This window comes from Solanum verrucosum, unplaced genomic scaffold (assembly GCF_900185275.1).
Source record: "Solanum verrucosum unplaced genomic scaffold, falcon-dt-bn FXZP01000163.1, whole genome shotgun sequence".
In the NCBI taxonomy this organism is placed as follows: Eukaryota; Viridiplantae; Streptophyta; class Magnoliopsida; order Solanales; family Solanaceae; genus Solanum; species Solanum verrucosum.
In genome coordinates, this window is record NW_026020379.1 from 1,196,424 (window position 1) to 1,216,566 (window position 20,143).

A 20,143-nucleotide genomic window follows, 5' to 3' on the forward strand; every position below is an offset into this window, starting at 1 on the left:
GGAGAAGAAAAAGTGCCACATGTCAGCATCACAAAAAACAATAATTATTATTAAAATTATTTAAAAAATTAATTAAAAAACTGATTGTAAAAAAACAATAAAATTACCATTAAAAAAATTAAAACGGTCTATTAGTATTTAGTTGTAGAAATGGGGTAGTTTTTTTCCATTCATTTTTTAAAAAACAATATATATATATATCTAAAAAAACATAAATAAAAAACAATTTTTAAAATTTGTTTACGTTAGAAACTGATGGTTTGATCTTTTTTTTTTTAGAAAAAATAATAATAATTTGAATCTAGTTGTTCCTAATTAAAGGCTAACTGCCTGTTTTTTTTTTTTTTAAAAAAAAAAAACAGTTGGACAATTTTAAAATCTATCTTCTATCTATCTATATATAAAAGGAGAAGAAAAAATGACATATGTTAACACCACAAATTTTCAGTATTTTAAATAATTAATAATCAATAATTAAATAAATAAATATAGACACATGTCAATAATTAGAATTAGAACGACACATGTCAACACAACAATTTTTTTTAATTTTAAAATTTAACTAATTTTAAATAATCAATAATTAATTAAATAAATATAGACACATGTCAGCACCATAAAATTTGTAGATATATTAAATAATAAATAACAATTTAAAAAACATAAATAAAAAACATTTTTTAAAATTTGTTTACGTAAAAAAACTGATGTTTTGATCTCCCTTTTTTTTAAAAAAATAATAATAATTTGAATGTGTTTGTTCCTAATTCAAAGCTAACTGCCTAATTTTTTAAAAAAAATAGTGGGATCATTTTTAAATTTTTGTAAATGTTAAGTATTATCTTTTAAATTTTTAGTTACGTAAAGGAAGTAGTGGATTCCTAAAATATAGGTAACTGATTAATTATTTTCTTCTTCTATTTTAAAATTTTCATAATTTAAATTATTTTAATTTATAAATTGAAATTTATCCAAAAACTAATTCAATAAAAACTAGAAATATTTTTTGCATTTAAAAAAAGGATTGAAAATTAATTAAAAGTCTATGTAAAATAATGGAAAAAAAATAATCAACTAACTACCTACTAACTTCTCAATTCTATCTTAAATTAAAAACTGCTAGAATTTTTTTATTATAAACTAATTAAAAAAATTCAAATTAATTTTATAGTAATTAAAATTCTCAATTATTAATGAAAAAAAAATCAACTAACTATCTACTAACTTCCCAATTCTATCTTAAATTAAAAACTGCGAGAATTTTTTTTTATAAACTAATTTAAAAAATTCAAATTACCCTTACCCCTATTTCGGAGTAAATTTAATGTATTTATAACTTCTCAAGTTTTTATCTTTAAATCTATTGCCTACAATTTTTCACTCTTCTTTTCTCTTTGTTCTCAAATCTCAATAATGGTGAAGAAATGGCTCGATACTCATATTGATCTTCTTAACATGTTAATGGGAAAGACAAAAGTGTAACACATCACGAAAAATATCAATTCAAAATTTGAGTTTATAGAAAATGAATTTAGTATTTCAAATCAATATTTTGTAATAAGAAAATAGCATCAACATAAATATTTTTAAATTATAATTTTTTAAAAAGAATAAATTTAAAATATTGGAAATTCGTATTTTGCAAAATATTGCAACATTCATCATCAGAATAATTCTAAAATTTTCAGTTTGAATATTCTTTTTTAAAAATTCTCTCCAAAAAAATATAATTTTAATTTGATAAATTATTATGTAAAAAATTGTCAAATAAAATTGCCAAAAACAAAAATGGGTAGTTATATTATTTAATAAAAAATTTCTCTCTCTCTCTCTCTCTCTCTATATATATATATATATATATATTGAAACTTATCCAAAAAGTAATTCAATAAAAATTATAAATATTTTTTACATTTAAAAAAAGGATTGAAATTAACGGAAAAAAGAAGAAGACGGAAGTAGATTCTATAGGAGTTTAAAGTGCAACTGTCACGGTAAAAAAAAACAGTTAAAGATATAAATTGAAACTTATCCAAAAAGTAATTCAATAAAAATTATAAATATTTTTTACATTTAAAAAAAGGATTGAAATTAACAGAAAAAAATAGAAGAAGACGGAAGGAAGATTCACGGTAAAAAAATAAATAGTTAAAGGAACAAGAGTTTCACGGTAAAAGGAAAACATTTACAATTTTTTTTTTTTTTACAATAAGCTTTATATATACCACTCTGATTAAAAAAAAAACACAAATTGCAAAACTTCCTTTCTAACTTTTTTTTTATCTCTCTTTAATTTTCTTCTCTTCTATATAATCATTGTTTTACGTGTTTTATTAAATTTAAGTGCTAATCTTCATATAAAAATTGGAGATTAGATTCTGGAAAATGAAATCAACATCAAAGGTATGTATTTAAAATTATTTATAATTTAGCACAATATAAGTTAGTAATGATCACAAATTTAATAATATAGAAATTAGCAGATATAATTTAATTTGATTAAAAAAAATTATGAACTCAATTTTTTGTTGAATTTATCTAAGATTCTATGTTATCACAGATTTTGATTATATATAGATGTTCAAGTTTATATCGATAAGAAGTTCTTAACATCAAAATTATATTGATAAATAATTATTTAAAAATAATTTGATTATAGTATCTTTTGTTTTAATTGATAAGTGAACGTCATTTTTTTATATATTCATATTTTATGAAATTTTATTTGATTAAATAAAAAACGTTTTATTTTGCAAGATTGAACTAGAGAGAAGTGTACTAAAGAGGTTGCAACATGCTTTGCAAATTATATTTTGATTTAGCTAAAAGTATTATAAATATTTTTAATACTAATACTAGATTTTAGATTGATCTATTAATTTAAAATTTAGTTAATTAGCACATATCAATTCAACACACGCCACATATATTATCAATCTTCATTATAATATAAGAAGAAGAATTGTAAGAATCCTTAGTTCGCCTCTGGCTCCAATACTCCTTGAAAAGGCAATAGTTGATGGAAGAAAATCATTAGCTAAATTACCAATTTCTCGTACGATTGTTTCCATGGTTGGTCTCTTCACTCCTCTGGACATTCATGTGTACATAACAAAGCGATTTTCGCTAATCAAGTCATGGAATTTGGACGATTCAGCAGCAGCACGCATTGAACTGCTAATTTTGGCAATTCTTGTTACAACAACAATTGATCCATCTCTTAGAGTCTGTCACACGGGTAGAATACTTCACCTAAATACAGTGCAAGAGGTTAGCCCATAGTGCGGCAGTCAAGTCCCACACTTAACTCAGCCTATTCACAGCCTATTCTGCCTAACGTTTAATAGCGTTTTCTGTTTTGCCTTAGAATAATTTTCGATGCCAATAACTTAAATACACACATAAAATACGGGCAAACACAACCTTTATATTAGTAATCAAAGTAAATACAAAGGACTCACTCGTTAGAACAACAATTCTGTTCCGACTTCGACTTCGACTTAGGCACAATCACAAGTCGATTGCTGCCTTTGACACTATTTAAAACCCTCACGTTTTTTTCTAAGTGTCTTGGTGAAATTCCAGACTTAATCCTCCCTCTTTCACCCTCCAATCATTCCACACTAAGGCTGCACATTTATAGACCATGTGGTTGCCTTGTGTTTTACATTGCATAGCATTGTGACGCATATCTTACATTTGTCATGACTTCAGCCCACTAAATTAAACTTCAGTTGACATCCCCAACTGATAAGAGCATTCAAATTTCGAATTCAAAAAGTATACAATAGTTACAATGAATCTGGACACAAGCGGTTACAAAAAGGTAACCGCCGCATGTGACTTTGGCTGACTGGATTTCGCCCCTTTGCTGCCATTTCCCTCCATATTTTTGGCTCCAATGCAATGTCTAAACATTGTATAGTCATTGGTTGAGCAAAGTCCACCCGAATCCATCCGCCCATTTTCCATGCCTGCGCACTGCCAACACCCTGCCGCTGCCCGCCGCTGCCTTGCCTGCGTTTTGCCTTGGCCATGCTAACTTTTAATCCACTCGTGCCATTCATTGTTTTCTTGTTGCGTTTCATTCATATTTGTCTATGCTTTAATTTAGCTCAGCTCGATTTTCCCGCACTTGACCAGACCATGTGTTTTCCACATGCCAAACCTGCCCACAACCGATGCCGGTCAGCACCCATGCCATGCCATGGCCTGTTGCCCATGTCATGTCATGACACTGTCTCACCAACATTATTTGGCACCACTAAGCCATGCTAACACTTTGCTCACATTATACATGATTGATTCAACCCGCACCTAGGCCCTTGACAAAGTCATTCATGCTAACCCTTTGCCGCCACTGTGACTATGTCGAGTAACCGGGTCAGGACCCTTACAGAGTCCCTCTATATGTAGTTGAAAAGTTGCTCTTAGCCAATAGATTCTTGTCAGCAACGTACTGTGTAGCTGACTCCACCTCTTCCAAATTGAATCTCTTGGGAAACTCCACCATAACGCCGGCCCACAGCCAACGGATCCCAACCAATCGAGTACTCAAGACTGACTAGGGGAGAACCATTCTTCCTATTAACTTCCTTGGCCTGGTCGATATCACACATTTCCAGTCCACCTCCAAGTTTCTGCTTTCGTCTTCTATAGTGCCGTGAAGGAAAGAATTCCTATAGCATAGTAACCACAATAACCCCTAGCTACAACGACAGATGCCTGTGAGGTTTTGCAGGCATTTCCGCTGCAATTTAGATTGAGATTCTAAGCTGTTTCTGGAATACCGATCTCTAGTAGATAAGCCACTTGAGCCAACTCCATAGGGTTCGAGTGATCCAAAGATGTACAAACTCGCAAGGATGGGAAACATAGTCCTGGATTGTTCTCATACTGGAAACCTCCAACTAATCGATCTCTTCAAAGCAAGAGGGAGGCACATTGCCAGAAATCTTGCTGTTTCAGATATCAAGTAGGGGAGCATCCGCAAGTTTTAATTTGAAGGAAATGAACCGAAAAGAATATACAAGTCCACCCTCATCAACACTCCCAAGTTAACTGATTGGACATTGAGCTTTGTTACAGTCCCTAGTTGAGTGGGTATATATGCTACCAGTAAAATGGTTATATCATAGTTACAAGTTTGACATGTTTCCAAGTTCTTCATTAACATTCAAATACAAATCAGATAGCTCAACCAAATTAGAAATTTCTCTGCCCAGCAATTCAATGGCAGGTGACAACTTCCCTTGAAGAGAAATGTTAGCAACTTGACCCTTTTTATTACAAGCAATACCTTCAAAAGAACCATCACATGGATTACCAGAAACAGTCCATGAAGTCCATTAGAGCTTGTAACTCAGCATTTCCGCTTACAGAGAGTGAAAAGAGTATGAAAGGAAAGAAACAACAATGAATGAATGACTTAAGTTTGGAACATACACACCACAAATTCATGAATAGGAAAACATCGCATTATATGTAACTATGATGAATTTTCTGGCACAAAGCTATGACTATCTATTATTTCCTCTGGCCGCTTGTTCATTAGCATTGACTGGGAAAATGTTGTTCTGATGGAGAATATCTATATAGGCATTAATTTGATGTTCATTTAGGCTATTCCTCACCTCCATTAGACCAATGCCCAGAACCATATAAGCATGGCGTAACAAATTTTGTGATTGCATAACTAATGCACAAATTTACATCTTCATTTATATTGCCCGCCTCAACCATTCCGATAGCTGCTTCTTCAGGAGCGATTGATGCCTCGAATAGCTCGTTGAACAGAGCAATTTTTTCTTGATCCAAGATATTAATGACATCTTCATTTTGAATGATGTTGTTAGTGACCTCCAGAATACGATCCACCTGATCCACATTTGGAAATCCCAAGTTATTTCCTACAATAACACCTTCATTACCATTCAATTCGTTATCAGCTCCACCAAGAACATGGTTATTCAACACAACTGCTGCATTAATCCCATTTGCATTCGGTTGATTATCATGAATTCCAGGTGCATTAACATGATTTGCAATATCATTATTAGCTCCAGCAAGACCATTACCCAGAAACTGGTTATTCAACACATGAACTGCTCCATTAAAGCCTGCATTATTCCCATTATTTTGTCGATTATCAAGAATTCCGGGTGCATTAGCATGATTTGCAATATCATTCTGTTCTCCAGCAAGACCATTACCCAGAAACTGGTTATTCAACACAAAGTCGCCTGCATTCACATTCGGATCCTGTAGATTATCAACTCCCCCAAGAATTCCTCCATTAATGCCTTCATTCCCATTTGCATATACATTATTCGGTTGATTATCAAGAATTGCAGGTGCATTAACATTTGCAAGATTATTCTGTTCTTCAGCAAGACCATTACCCAGAAACTGGTTATTCAACACAAAGTCGCCTGCATTCACATTCGGATCCTGCAGATTATCAACTCCCGCAAGAATTCCGCCATTAATGCCCCCTGCATTGCCATTTTCGTATTGCTGCATTTTTCCTTTCTTCGTTTCTTTATCTCTTCTCTTGAAAAACGTCTTTCTTTCTACTTAGTAGAGAATTTATACAAGTCGGTTGGGAAGTTATCTAACGGATTTGGAATGTTAACTACCGGCTAAGGCTTCTTTCTACTTTTATATATATAGACTTATAGAGTGAGGTGATAGGGAAATTATATAACATATTTAGAGTTATATAACGTAATGATAGCTAATAGAACTAGAGAGCTAGGGAGAAATACTTGTAGCGAGTAAAGAACGATTTCACTTGGGTGTTTGTAGTAGAGGACAACCAATCCTCTAACTACAAGCTACCCTCCTGGCCACCTTGTCAAGTTATATCTTTAAGGGGTGTATGTGTGTGTGGGGGGGGGGGGGGGGGGTTGTGAAATAAAAAAATATTTGAATGATTTTAAGTATACATTATTAATGTAACCAGGGTTAATGTTTGTAAAATAAATAGAAGAAAAAACTAGGGTATTTGTGTTCCCCATTAGTCCTTAACACAGTAAACCTTATAGTAGTAACCATCTTATCTAGTTTCTAGCATGCAAGATCGGTAAATTAGATATCACCTATTTAGTGGTTGGTCCCGTTAATAAGTAAATTTCACCATGCAACTACGAGTGTGTGCCTTACTAACCCTTACCTTTGACCCAATTGCTATTAAGTGTTAGCCAACATAAGAATATTTAATACTTACTACCTCCGTCCACTTTTAATTGTCATAGTTTTCTTTTTTAGAATCAAACGATAATAACTTTGACTAACATTTTACAATGCATTCTTTCATCATATTGATATACAATAAATTGGAATTTATAGTACTTTTTGTACAGTTTTTCAATATTTTAATTTTTGTTTAAAATATCGAATTAATGTAATCTAATTTAAATTTAAAAATTAGTCAAATTATTTTCGAAAAGTGCAACATGACAATTAAAAGTGGACAGAAAATTTATGTTTGTGGGATTTAAACAAAAATATAGCCATTAGAGTGAATGAATGCAAGTGATGCAATTTAGGGTCACGACCCAACCCGCTGTGAGAGGACCCCACACACTAACTCCCCGTGGGAGAACTAACTATATATCTATTAACGTGCAATCAACTAAGCAACCAGAAGTACAATTTCCAACCATTAAACACAAGTTTATAACTGAAAACCATTATCATTAAACATCTGCTAAATAACCCCTAGAATCTGAAAGTCGTGTAGCAAACATTTACGTAGTCTAGAATATGAGGATACAACCATGAAATAAAAAGATTCTAAGTCCGAAAAATGAACTAGAGGGAAAAGAGAAACCCATAGCAGCTCGAAAGAAGCATCCGACCCTTGGATTCAGGAAACGCTAGTCACAATTGAGGTAGCATAGCAGCCACCGAAATATGTCATGTACTCAATAAGAAAAAAATAAATGTAGTATTCGTACACAAAATTCAAAGTGTACTGGTAGGATCATCGGCACACTCTAACATAGTGTTGGAATTTGAAAATTGTCCTGAAGTTCAACGGTAAATTCAAATTCCATTACACAATCTTGGAGTTTCACTTGTATAAGTTGAAATTCTAGGAAAGTGTAATCGAGTTCAAAGAGGTACAATGAGTGAAATAATCCTTTAATAATATTTCACTCATGGTACCACATTTCAAAACCTATATATTTATCATGAGGTATCACGAGTGAAATAAAAATTTTGACATAATTTTGGTAACTAAGAAAACTAATTATTTAACATTATTTCACTCCAAATATTACAAACATGATAAATTATTCGAGTTAAAACTGCATGAATTTTTCATATAGTTTGAATTAATAAAGATACCAAACTCCAAGTACTTCTTCTAGAGTTTGAACTTAGTATTTGAAACTTGAAACTCTACCTGCAATACCTTATGTTGGAGTTTCACTTGTTAAAGTCATGTGTCGAGGTTGTCCCGTTTTAGAAAAAGGTAAAATAAGTACTATCTCTGTTCCAATTTATGTGGCTTACTTTCCTTTTTAGTTAGTCCCAAAAAGAATGACGCATTTCTATATTAAATAACAATTTGATTGTAAAATGTCTTTTTTAAAAAAAATTTAAATATACCACTAGACAGAGTGTCTAGTGGTGTTTTATTAATATAAAAACCCTCAATTGGGATAAGTACAAGCAAGGGGGCTAGGCCATACCTTTGCATACCTAATAAGATTATGAACCTCTACTAATTAACAAGCATGAAGAAAATAAGAACTAGAGAGCACTAGGTATTCTACTACCATCATTGAGTTAGTAACATACTCTATGATGATACTTAAATAATGCAAAAATATAAAAGCCAAGAAGAAAGTTGTGTTATCAACCTCAACCTTCCTTTTACAAATGTATGAATTAAAAAAAATAGGTTGCCCGTCTACAGTAACCTAAAGTATTTTCCTTGTGTCTTCTTCTTCAAATCTGTCCAACAACACTTGATAGTTCATCACTTTTTCTTGGGTTGATTGGATCTTATTAAATCTATTGACACTGTCATATGATTTTTCTTTGCCAGTTGCATAGGTAGTTGCCTGGGAACAAACTCCCCGGTCAATTTGGCTGTAAAATGTCTATTTTATCCTTAATGAAATGATTTACAGCCACACAAATTTCTATCATTCATTTTGGACCACAAGTTTTAAAAGTCTTCCTTTCTTTCTTAAACTCTGTGCCGAGTCAAACTATCTATCATGCCCCGAGCCTATACCCTAGGCGGGACCAGCACCCGGAGACCATTGCTGGCCCCAAGCAAACCCTTGGCCTGACTTTCTTAACTCAGCGGAAACCTAACTCAATAAATTAACTCAATGCCATGCAAAGACATAAAACAACTTAACTGATAAAAATCTGGCCCAAAAGGGCAACTAGAGTCTCAAAATAGAATATTTACATATATATATATATATATATACATAGAGGAGAGACTCAATACTAACTGACTGACTATCTATGAAGCCTCTAAAATACTGAGATGGATGTTGGGACAGACCCCACAACATCCTTACAAAACAAAACTAAGAACACAAAATAACCGAGTCCTCTGGAAATCAAGGAGGCTCACACTAACTCTGGAGTGCTCAGCTGGATCAACGGCGTGCTGGATGCTGATCCTGGGTACCTGTGTCTGCATCATAATAAGATGCAGGCCAACGGGCATCAGTACATGGAATGTACGAGTATGCGAGCTGGAAAACTAAGCAACAAAGGCTAGAAGGAAAACTGGAAGAAACTGAATAGCTTACCTGGCTCAACTCAACTCAACCTGACTGACTCCTTTCAATATAATGCAATTTAAAACAAGTGCAATATAAAGAAAAGCTGTTTAAAACATGCTATAAACTCTGTGTGTATACAAAGATACAATAAGCCTGCGATGTATATAGAAATACAAATGAACTGGTGTATATAAAAATACAATAATCTCTGTGTATGAAAATACAATAATTGTTGTGGGAGTTTCTCTAGCCGACAACCATCACATAGAGCTATAGGGATGGTACAGCGATCGACCTCACGCTGCCAGAGCATCATGTACCCGGCCAAAGGTATAGGACCTGAACTGCCTAATAGATCCACTAGTCTATCTGGAAAAGGATTCATCTAAAAAGTATGATCTTTTTCTACCCATGGTGGCTAACATGGTTCTATGTGGGCTGTGGGTTCCTTGAACGCTCCCCTAACTCGGTGCTCGATACTACTCCCAAAAGTGTACTGGCTTTTATGTTTTTAAAACATGTTTCTTCCTGCTGATATGAGATAATTACTCAAAAACATAGCTCAAAGGCTATCTTGGAAATCTTAGTTTCCTCTCTTTCTTTATGAAAACTAGCTAGAAGGCTCTTTGGAAATCTTAGTTTCCAATCTGGTTAAAATGTGAAAACATTCCTTTAAAACTTCTTTGGGAATATATAGTTCTCTAATAACTTTTGAGAAATGAACTCAACTTTAAACTATTGGCTTAACTTGTAACTCTTTACTTAACTTGAAACTCGAGCCTTAAAATTGAAGTTAAAACGTTCAATAAAGACTCTTGAACAACTTTAAAGACTTGCTTGACTTGCTTCTTAACTTCTAAGCTTGACTCTTAACTTCACTTGACTTGGAAACTAACTCTCCTTGAATTGGATTTATGGATTCAAGGTGTTTGATCACAAGTTATGGATAAGTTCTTGACGTTTAGACGTACCTTGGAGTGTGGAAAACAACTATAAAACATAGGTACATTAACAAGGAACATGTATGAAAAAGTGGGGAAAGAATGGGAAATCTTGGCGTCCTTGGCGCTCTACAAGGCGCGGAGCGCCAGCCCTCAAAGTTCAGAGGGGGCCTGCTGGCGCTCTGCTAGGCGCGCCGCCCCAAGGGGGAAAGTTCAGAACCCTTTTTGGGGCGCGCTGGCAGGCTCGACGCCCCATCCCTTTTCCCCTAAATTCCGACTTTTCTCCCTCTTTTCTCCAACTCTAAACCTTCTAAACTTCAATGGTTCCAGCCCCAAACACTTAGGGTCATAAACCCCTCAACATACAATAGATTTCAACTCAAAACACAACCGGAAACATGCCCAAAACAACAAGGGACTTCAATAACACAAACAACAACATCAACAACACAACGAACAACTTCAACAACACATCCAATCTTTTCTCAATAATAAAACGAGTGTGGGGTGTGGGGGAAAGGACCAACCCAACACTATGGACTCACATACCTAGTAGGGATCACCCCGACGATATCCACGACGATCTTTGACGAAACCTTGTTTGATCTTCTCTTTCTCCTCTTCTTCTCCTCTTCACTCTCAAACCCTTACTCTCACTCTTTAAAATAGGGAAGAACTGATAAAAAATCAGTCTAACACACTAAAATATAACCAAAGGAATTAGTTAGGGAAAAGACCAAAATACCCTTACAGTTTCCGGCGGATTTCCCTTCCAACTGCCCAACTTCCAAAGGGCATAACTCACTTATATGAACTCAGAATAGAGCAAAATCAGTGGCTTTGGAAAGACCATTCCACGAACTTTGCAACCATAACTGGAACTACACTTAACTCATCCGGATATAGAAGTTATGACTGCTCAAAGTTTGCCAAAAACTCACATTTTTCCCATACTTAACCAAATTTTCCAGATTTTCAAAATTCTTTCCAAAAATGAAAATTTCCAATTTTTAAGCCTCTTCCTAGTTATCAACTTACAAGATGTCACACTATCTCACATAAAATGGGACGGATGGAGTATAAAATAGTGAATTATCTCTTGATTTTCTAAATTGGACAACTAAAAATGAACATCTATTTTTAATATAATAAACAAGTAAAAATGATGGAGGAAGTACTAAGTATTATTTTTTTTGTTAATTGACATTTGATAGCTCCCTTGGCTACAAACTTTCTTCCCTCTCTTTTCTCAATCAAATACCAATTTTTCCCTTAAACTTAAGAACCTCTTCATAACTCTAGAATCTTCCTACTAAGGCTAAGTGGTATGATGAAGTGACAGACCATGGAACTTGGGTCTAATAGCTCAATGGAAAACCTTTGAGTGAAAAGACAGCAACCACCACTCCCCCACCTACTCCCGCATCCCAATATATCCACATTATTTAGGGGGCGTTTGCTAACGTGCATAAGAGGCCTGATTTTTTTTGGTATCGTAGGGGAGGGATTGACCTTTCTAACGCATATTTAGTCGTACCGGCATGGTCCCACTGATTTGAATGTTGAATAAGTGCATTAGTAATGCATGCATTAGTTATCCTTAGATCATTGCTTATGTAATATTTGGTTTGGTGTCTTAAAAATAAAATGCATTACATAACTTCTATAAAAAATATTTATTTACAAAAATGCCCTCCACACTCTTTAGCTTTGGAAAAATGAAAAATGTCTTGAGAGAAATTTGCGGGGAAGTTATGTCTCTAATACACTCTACCAACAACCCCTTATACACAAAGTACATAGATCTCAAATATGCATTCAATACTCCGAGCGAAATTTTGCCGAGGTAAGCCAAGGAATGCTTCATAATGCCAAGCATTTGAATTGTGCATTCAATAGGACGGTGGAATATTCCTCTCTTGCACGTCTCTTCTTCTTCCGTCGATGCATATTTTGCACTTTCTATAACTGATTTTCTTCATTTGTTGTTTTGCTGAGTACTTTCTTTCAAGTGAGTGCATAAAGTGCAACCGCCTGTTTTGTTTATCTATAACAACGTGTACACAAATTATCAAAATTATTTTAAAAGTATCAAAATCATTTTAAAAGTAGTAGAAGTAATTAAAAATAGAATTAAGATTTCATCTGATTGAATATGCCAATTAGAGTATCATTACTTTATCTAAAATTGGGGAAAAAGTGAAATCTAGTTTAATAATCAAGTAAGAGTACGTTAGCATTTAGAGAACGAAAAACAGAGTCCATTGATAAGCAGAGGGCAATATAGTAGGTTCAAAATTCAAATGAACATTGAGGCTTAACTTGTCACACGATCATCATATTAGTAGCCTACATAGACAAAATTGAACACCATACTCAAAGAAATAACAAATGACTAAGGCCTCTACAATCCAACCATGTAAAAATTAAACATGCTTTAGTTAGCTCCATAAACAATTTAAATCTTAAGTTCTGTACACTGATAATGTAAAAGAAATTATTTACGTAATCAGGTGATTCATTGGCAAAATCTTCACGAGTCTCATCATGTTTCCCAACTTTCTCAACCACAACTTGATGCATTGAATTATCAATCTTGAACACTATATATCTGTGGTTCCTTTTTGTCTTCAACTCCGAAAAGTTCAGCTTGCATTCATCACTCACTGCTATCCCTGACGCTGAATTCGCCTATGCAAATGCCACAAAATTAGACAAGAAAATATAATTTCTCATGTTCTGGTATAAATAGCCCTATAATGTATGTACATATTTGCCTCCCTATTTCAGGTTCAATGTACCTCACGTTCAACAATGTGGCCTAGTGATCAGTGAAGAAAAACAAGAATCACGAGGTCTCAAGTTCAAATTCCAATAGAGACCAAAAGAAACACTAGATGATTTTTTCCTATCTACGTAAGCCTCTTTAGTAGGGTGAAACTAACAAGCCTCTTTAGTTGCCGTTTGATCTTAAATAACAAACAAACTGATGATGATACCATTAATGCTACTGCTTTAGATGACAATTGGTTGCTGTCACTTCTGAGCAAAATCGTGCAGCTAAATGGATGTTTATACAGGTAATATTGGTCATCAAAAAGCTGCTGGAAACAGAGGTGTTTTAGAGGTTTCAGATGATCGAGAGTTAGCTTTATGTCCTAAACCTAGAGAGATAGCAGCAACAAATTGTGAATGCTTCAGGTGTTTGCAATAATCAGTAAGTTGCTACTAATGAGGTGCAATCAAGAGAATTTGACTAAAATTGCAAGTTGAAAACGAAAAGGCAACTGAATGTAACTGAAAATTGCAAGTTGAAAACGAGAATGCAACTGAAAATTGCAAGATGACATAGGTCCTGAGATATTACGTCGTTCCATATTGAAGGAAAATGAATGATATGTTTCTGCTTTAAAATGCACAAGTCTAACTTGGACGGCTGGGGGTTGACATGAATAAAACATAACAATAAAATCATCCTCGGTAAATAAATTTGTATTGGCATATACTTTTATTTAGATACTAATTTGACACTAAATGATGCTTAATATCCAGATGCAATAAAAATAACATACTAACTGCAAAAAATTCTAAAATAGAAAGAGACTTAATTTCTACATAACTAGTCTTTCTGTGTAACTATAAATGCCCCTGATGCGGTGGTTCGTAGGAAGCCCCTTTATGTCTAATTTTCTCCAACTCTGTCTTGTGATATCATAACACGAGCATAAAGCACCTAACTCTAAGTTGAGGATGAACAAAATCTGCCCATCACAAAACATGTATGACAATATGACATGGGGTATGATTTTTGGTGGTATGTGCTTCCACATTGAAGGAAAGTGAATGATATGACTCTCCCATTCTTCTTCTTTCTGAATTTGTCGTACAACCCGCAAGTGGATATATTCACATGACCATTTTGGACAATTAATGATTGCTAGCTTACCCCTCACCTCTATCAACTCGTAATACCACCACTTAGATTAATTCTTCAATACAATAAGTTTGAAACTTTCAGTTTTAAGAGCAAATGCATCTATAGCAAGTGTTTCTCCATGGTAAACAAACCTATAGATAACTCCATTGATGCAAACCCCGGGCTTGTACATAACTGATCTGGGAATCCTTTGAGTCTTTCTCCATGATTTGTCTATGCCTAATGTGAAAACACACTGTTTTATGTACAATCCGCTACCATCTCGTGTCAAAAGAACTTTATACTTGTTTTCTTCTGGCTCAAAACCTAACCAATAGTAAAGGAGAGACTGATCATCATTTAGTTTGGGAAGATATCTTACTTCTCCTGTACTTGGGTTTAAAATTGCAGCAGGTTTCTGAATGCAAAATAAACCGTTTACGCAATTGACATCAGAACCTACAGGGATATAGAAGGGGAATTCATCAAAACTCCAAAGGCTGGAAGCAGAGATTTTTCCATCTCCAAATTCATAAAATTCCCTTCTGTCCAAGAAGTATTTTGTTCCACTCTGACGGATCATAGATTGAGATGTATGGATATCCGTAAAATATGATTCAAAAACAAGAGAATTAAAGAATTTAGTAATGCACTTGAAACGCATTAGTGATTTGACAGGAAGCCATGTGAATATTTGAATGACTATTTCTTCAGGAATTGATGGATTCATCTTCTTGTACACAAGTTGGACGCTTTTTTTTTTTTAAGGTCTAAAACCCTTCTCTTATGGAGCATATACTTAGGAGTTGATTTGTCAAGTTGGACGCCTTTTTTTAATGAGTTTAGGACTTCTATTTTTCTGTGTCCAAAATAACAAAATTATTTTCTAAAAATAGGTCCCATAGAACGATGTATTACTAATTTTCTCCCTTTTCTCCTAATTCTGATAGAAAAGTGCACTATTTTTTATATTTTTATTTTGTAGAGGCAAAAAGAGAATCCTAAAGTCATTAAACCTCATACAAATCAACTGATAAATATACGCTCCATGGAAGGTTTTAGACCTTAAACAAAAAAAAATAATCCAACTATGAATCAGAAGAACATGAATTTGTCAATTCCAGATGAAATTATATTTGAAATATTCTCATGGCTTCCGGTCAAATCTTTACTGCGTTTCAAGTGTATTACAAAATTTGGTCAGTCTCTTGTCTCGAAATCAAATTTTGTGAATATCCATACTTGTTGTTCTATGACTCATCGTGGCGGAACAAAATTCTTACTGCGCGAAAGAAAATCAGTTTTTTCCACTGCTGAGCAAAGAGAAAGAAAAGACTCTGCTCCGTTTTTGCAAATTGCGAGATTTATTGACCTCTACCTCCCTGGCCTTTCATTTGTCCATTGAATTGCGTTAATGGTTTATTTTGCGTTTGGGACCAATGCACTACACGATCTGTTGCAATTTTTAATCCGAGTACAAGAGAACTAAGATTTCTTCCCAACATAGATGAAGAAGTTTTTCCTGGTAACTATTCATTAGGATTTGAGCTGGAAGAAAAGAAGTTCAAAGTTTTTTTGACATCATATCATGGGTTTTAACTTTAGGAATAGACAAATCTTGGAGAGAGACTAAAAGCATTTCCTTTCCTATTCTCTATTTTAAGCATAGTGTTTGCATTAGTGGAGTTATCTATCAGTTTATTTATGGTGATGCTATAGCTGCAATTGATGTTAAAACTGAAAAATCTGAAACTATTGCATTGTGGAATGATGAGTCAGTGTACTATTGCGAGTTGATAGAGGTGAATGGTAAATTAGAGGTCATAGATTACAGAAAATGGGTAAGTGGATACTGTTGGGTTTTACAAGGTGTGAATGGAAAATGAAGAGTTGCGACTTTTATCAAGAGTTGTGACTTTGATGAAAAGTTGCGACTTTTATGAAGAGTTAAGACTTTTATGAAAAGTTGCGACTTTTATGAAAGGTGGTGACCTTTCCGAAAGATTGTGACTTTTACAAAGGTTTGTGACCTTTCCGGTAAGGCACAATAAGAACCTTTTCACACTACCCTTTGTTTTCTATAAATTGAGGAATTTCCTCTCATTTTATATATAGAATTTTTCTGGACTTCTTCTACTACTAAATCTAGTATTCTAAGTGTACTTTATTGCCGTTGAGTGGCTCGCTGACACTAGCGTTTTGGGTATCAATACACTGGTGATTGAGATCATTCTATCCTGGGAGGACATATTCCAAATCAAACCTCGGATACTAGGGGGGAATAATTTCCTTAAGGGGACACTGTGCATTCAGTGGGCTTGATCTTCTTTCTGTTTTTCCAAATTCTGGTATGTGTTACAGATTTTAGATTTGTGAATTAATTTGTGTTCTTCACTGGTTCATTAAACTTTGGTAACTTCGTGTTTCTGCAAAGTTTGTTGGAGTCAGATTGACAACAATTCTTCTTTAAGAAAAAAAAATATTTCGTATATTTTATCTAATTTGTTTCTGATTCTAGTTTCTCTACTAGTTTTAATTTTCTAGTTGTGAAAATGTTCTTAAACTTTATTGTGTCTTACCAAGTTCTTCAAAGTTTTGTTCTAAGTATCTTAGGAATACAAGATGAACAACAGATACTTTGCCTATGGATTTTAGAGCAGACTCCACAAAGAAAATGGGAGAGACATATCATTGGTGTTCCCCCAATATGGAATGCTTTAAAGCCTAGATTTGTATCATCCTTCATGGCCCATGATGGGGAGATTGTATTCGTCGTCATCTTAAAATCTGGTGCTTGTTTGTGTTATGATGTCACAAGAAAGAGTTGGAGGGAATTAAAAATCATGGGACTTCCTAAGGAAAACTACATCAGAGGCATTTATAGTTATGTCGAAACTCTCGTTCTGTTAGGGTAATTTTGTTCAAACGGGAACACATCATGAGTGCTTGTATGTCCTTTCACTTGATATCCTTTCAGGAACTGTTTTATTTTATGTTAAGATTTTGTTCACGCGAATTCATCCAAATATATTGTAAATCTTTGAAGTGAAGAATCCCACTCACGTTTATCGATTGCACTTAAACTTTTGTTTGCTGAAGCTACAATGCAGATTTCCATTAAAATTACTATGGCATGGGTGAACTAACTTGTAAGAACTTTAACTGATGTAGCAAGAAAATTGGTTTCACCGACTCCAAAACCAAAAGTAAATGAGGCCAACAGAACTGTGAAGAAGCATTGTTATAACTTTAAAACAGAACAGTAAAGAATTTTGAAAATTAAGAACTGAACCAACATTCTCTACGTCACATTCAGGGATTAGAACCAAAAAATCTGTCAGGCTCTTTCTAATAACCAAGAAATTTTTAAGAGCCAGTTGATGCAAGTTTTGAACTCCTCGGTGGATAATGAATCTACCTCTTTACCTTTACTTATATACCAGTCTTTTGTCAGAACGAGGTTTGATTTCATGACATTTTCCTAACACACATCATGAGCCGTGCTCCTACAAGTGAACCATCATGGATCTTGTGGATAACCAACCAATGATCACAGATTAGCTACACATTGCTATAGGTTAGACTGGAAGTAGGACAAGATCCGAATTTCCTCTCGACTCAAGTTTATGAGAGCTAACTAGCAGTGAAGCTGCATCAAAAATCTGTGAGTCTCTTTCTGAATCAATGTAACTTTAAGTTTACTTTCATCATTTGGAGTCACTGAAGCTGCATTCGACTGAGAATGAGTGTTGGTGTTTGATTGTTGGCGGATTCTATTTGCCCCATCCTGTCTACTTTCTTCGGATCAGTGAATATTTACTTGAACCAATAAGAGTAGTTTAGTGGAGCACTAATTGGTTATATTAGATCAACAGAAATTCCAAGAAAAAAATTACTTTTCTGCTCTTGAATCAAAGTCTTTAATAACAGGTCTGCAAGACAAATATCGAACAGATGGCATTAATTAATTGCTCATTCCTGAAGTATAAGATGAATTCAAAAATGATGGATACGTAAAATCGAGGAACTCAGAAATTCTACCCTCACTCCATGGATAAATTCCGAAGTGGATAAGTTCTTAATGCGTTTCAAGTGTGCTACCACAAATTCTCTGGTTTTTGAATATGATTTTCACAACGGCAACCCTGCATATTCTCGTATGAATTGTGTTAATAGTTTATTTTGTGCTTGGGTCATGTATGCAACCTGCTGCAATTTTCAATCCCAGCACAAAAGAAGTAAGACTTCTGCCCAGCTCTTATGAAGGTAAATGCTGGAATACATTTTCATTTGGTTTTGAGCTGGAAGAAAACAAGTACAAAGTTCTCCGGACAGCATATCATCCTCGAGAAAGGCTCACAAAGTACTGGGTTTTCACTTTAGGCATAGACATATCATGGAGAGACACTCAGAACATTTTCCCTTGTATTCCGTATAGTATGCCCAGTGTTTGCACTAATGGAGTCATCTATCAATCTGCTATGGCAGATTACATCTATAGTTGCATTTGATGTTAAATCTGAAAAAATCGAAAATATTACATTGTGGGATGCAATTGAGTTTGTGTACTATTACCAGTTGATAGAGGTGAAGGGTAAATTAGGGGTCATAGATTACAGACAATGGGTAAGGAGATACTTTGACTTATGGATTTTAGAGAAGACTCCAAAAAGAGAATGGGAGAGACATATTATTGGGGTTCCCTCGATATGGAATACTACAGAGCCTAGATTTGCATCATTCTTCGATGGGGAGATTGTATTCATCGTGAACTCAGGTGATTTATGTTGTTTGTTTTATGATTTCACAAGAAAGAGTTGGAGAGAATCAAAAATCAAGGGGCCTCCTAAGAAAAACGACATCAAAGGCATTTATAGTTATGTTGAACGTCTTGTTCCCTTTGGGTAATTTTGTTCAAACTGGAAGGTATTATATGAGTGCTTGTATGTCAATTATCTTGTTGATAACCTTTCAAGAACTGTTTTATTTTACGAAAAGATTTTGTTCACGCAAGTTCATTCATGTAGTAATGCTATGACAAGACAGATAAGAGATTACATTCTAAATATATATTGTGAATTTTTTTATGTAATGTCAAATACCTCTGTACAAACATTTGTGCAGTCAAGGTCAGATTATCGTATACATTGAGCTCCAAGTTTAACTTGTTTTTTTCTTTTCTTTGATTTGGATAACAACCCTATGAGATCAAACGGACAAAAATTCTCCTTCTATTAAGAATATGGCCACTTGCAATAGAGTTCCTCGTATGCATCTGAATTCAAAACGATACTCCCTTTGTAATTTAAAACAAAACACCCAGTAAACCAATGGCTAGAAAGTTGAACCATAACAGCAATATATCTTTCGAGATAAACATGAATTAATAAACTGATCTGCAAGAGGAAATTGTAATTGCAAATTAAAGGAAACTGTAAACTGATCCATACAGATTCAATAAAAGCTACATAAATCACTAATTACTAATCGAGATTATGAACTCAAAAGGCCTCCCACTTTAAACT

The 20,143-nt window shown here is 34.1% G+C and overlaps 1 protein-coding gene and 2 pseudogenes across 1 annotated transcript; all 3 read right to left on the reverse strand.

Annotated features, from left to right (window-relative positions):
* Nucleotides 1-4,393: 4,393 nt before the first annotated feature.
* On the reverse strand, nucleotides 4,394-5,460 carry LOC125839018 (uncharacterized; annotated as a pseudogene).
* A 162-nt stretch (nucleotides 5,461-5,622) lies between these two features.
* Nucleotides 5,623-6,522, reverse strand: LOC125839019 (uncharacterized). The gene has a single exon (XM_049518015.1). It carries the CDS (start codon nucleotides 6,520-6,522, stop codon nucleotides 5,623-5,625), a length of 900 nt encoding a protein of 299 aa, XP_049373972.1.
* Nucleotides 6,523-14,313: 7,791 nt separating this feature from the next.
* Nucleotides 14,314-15,348, reverse strand: LOC125839063 (putative F-box protein At3g10240; annotated as a pseudogene).
* Between the last annotated feature and the right edge of the window lie 4,795 nt (nucleotides 15,349-20,143).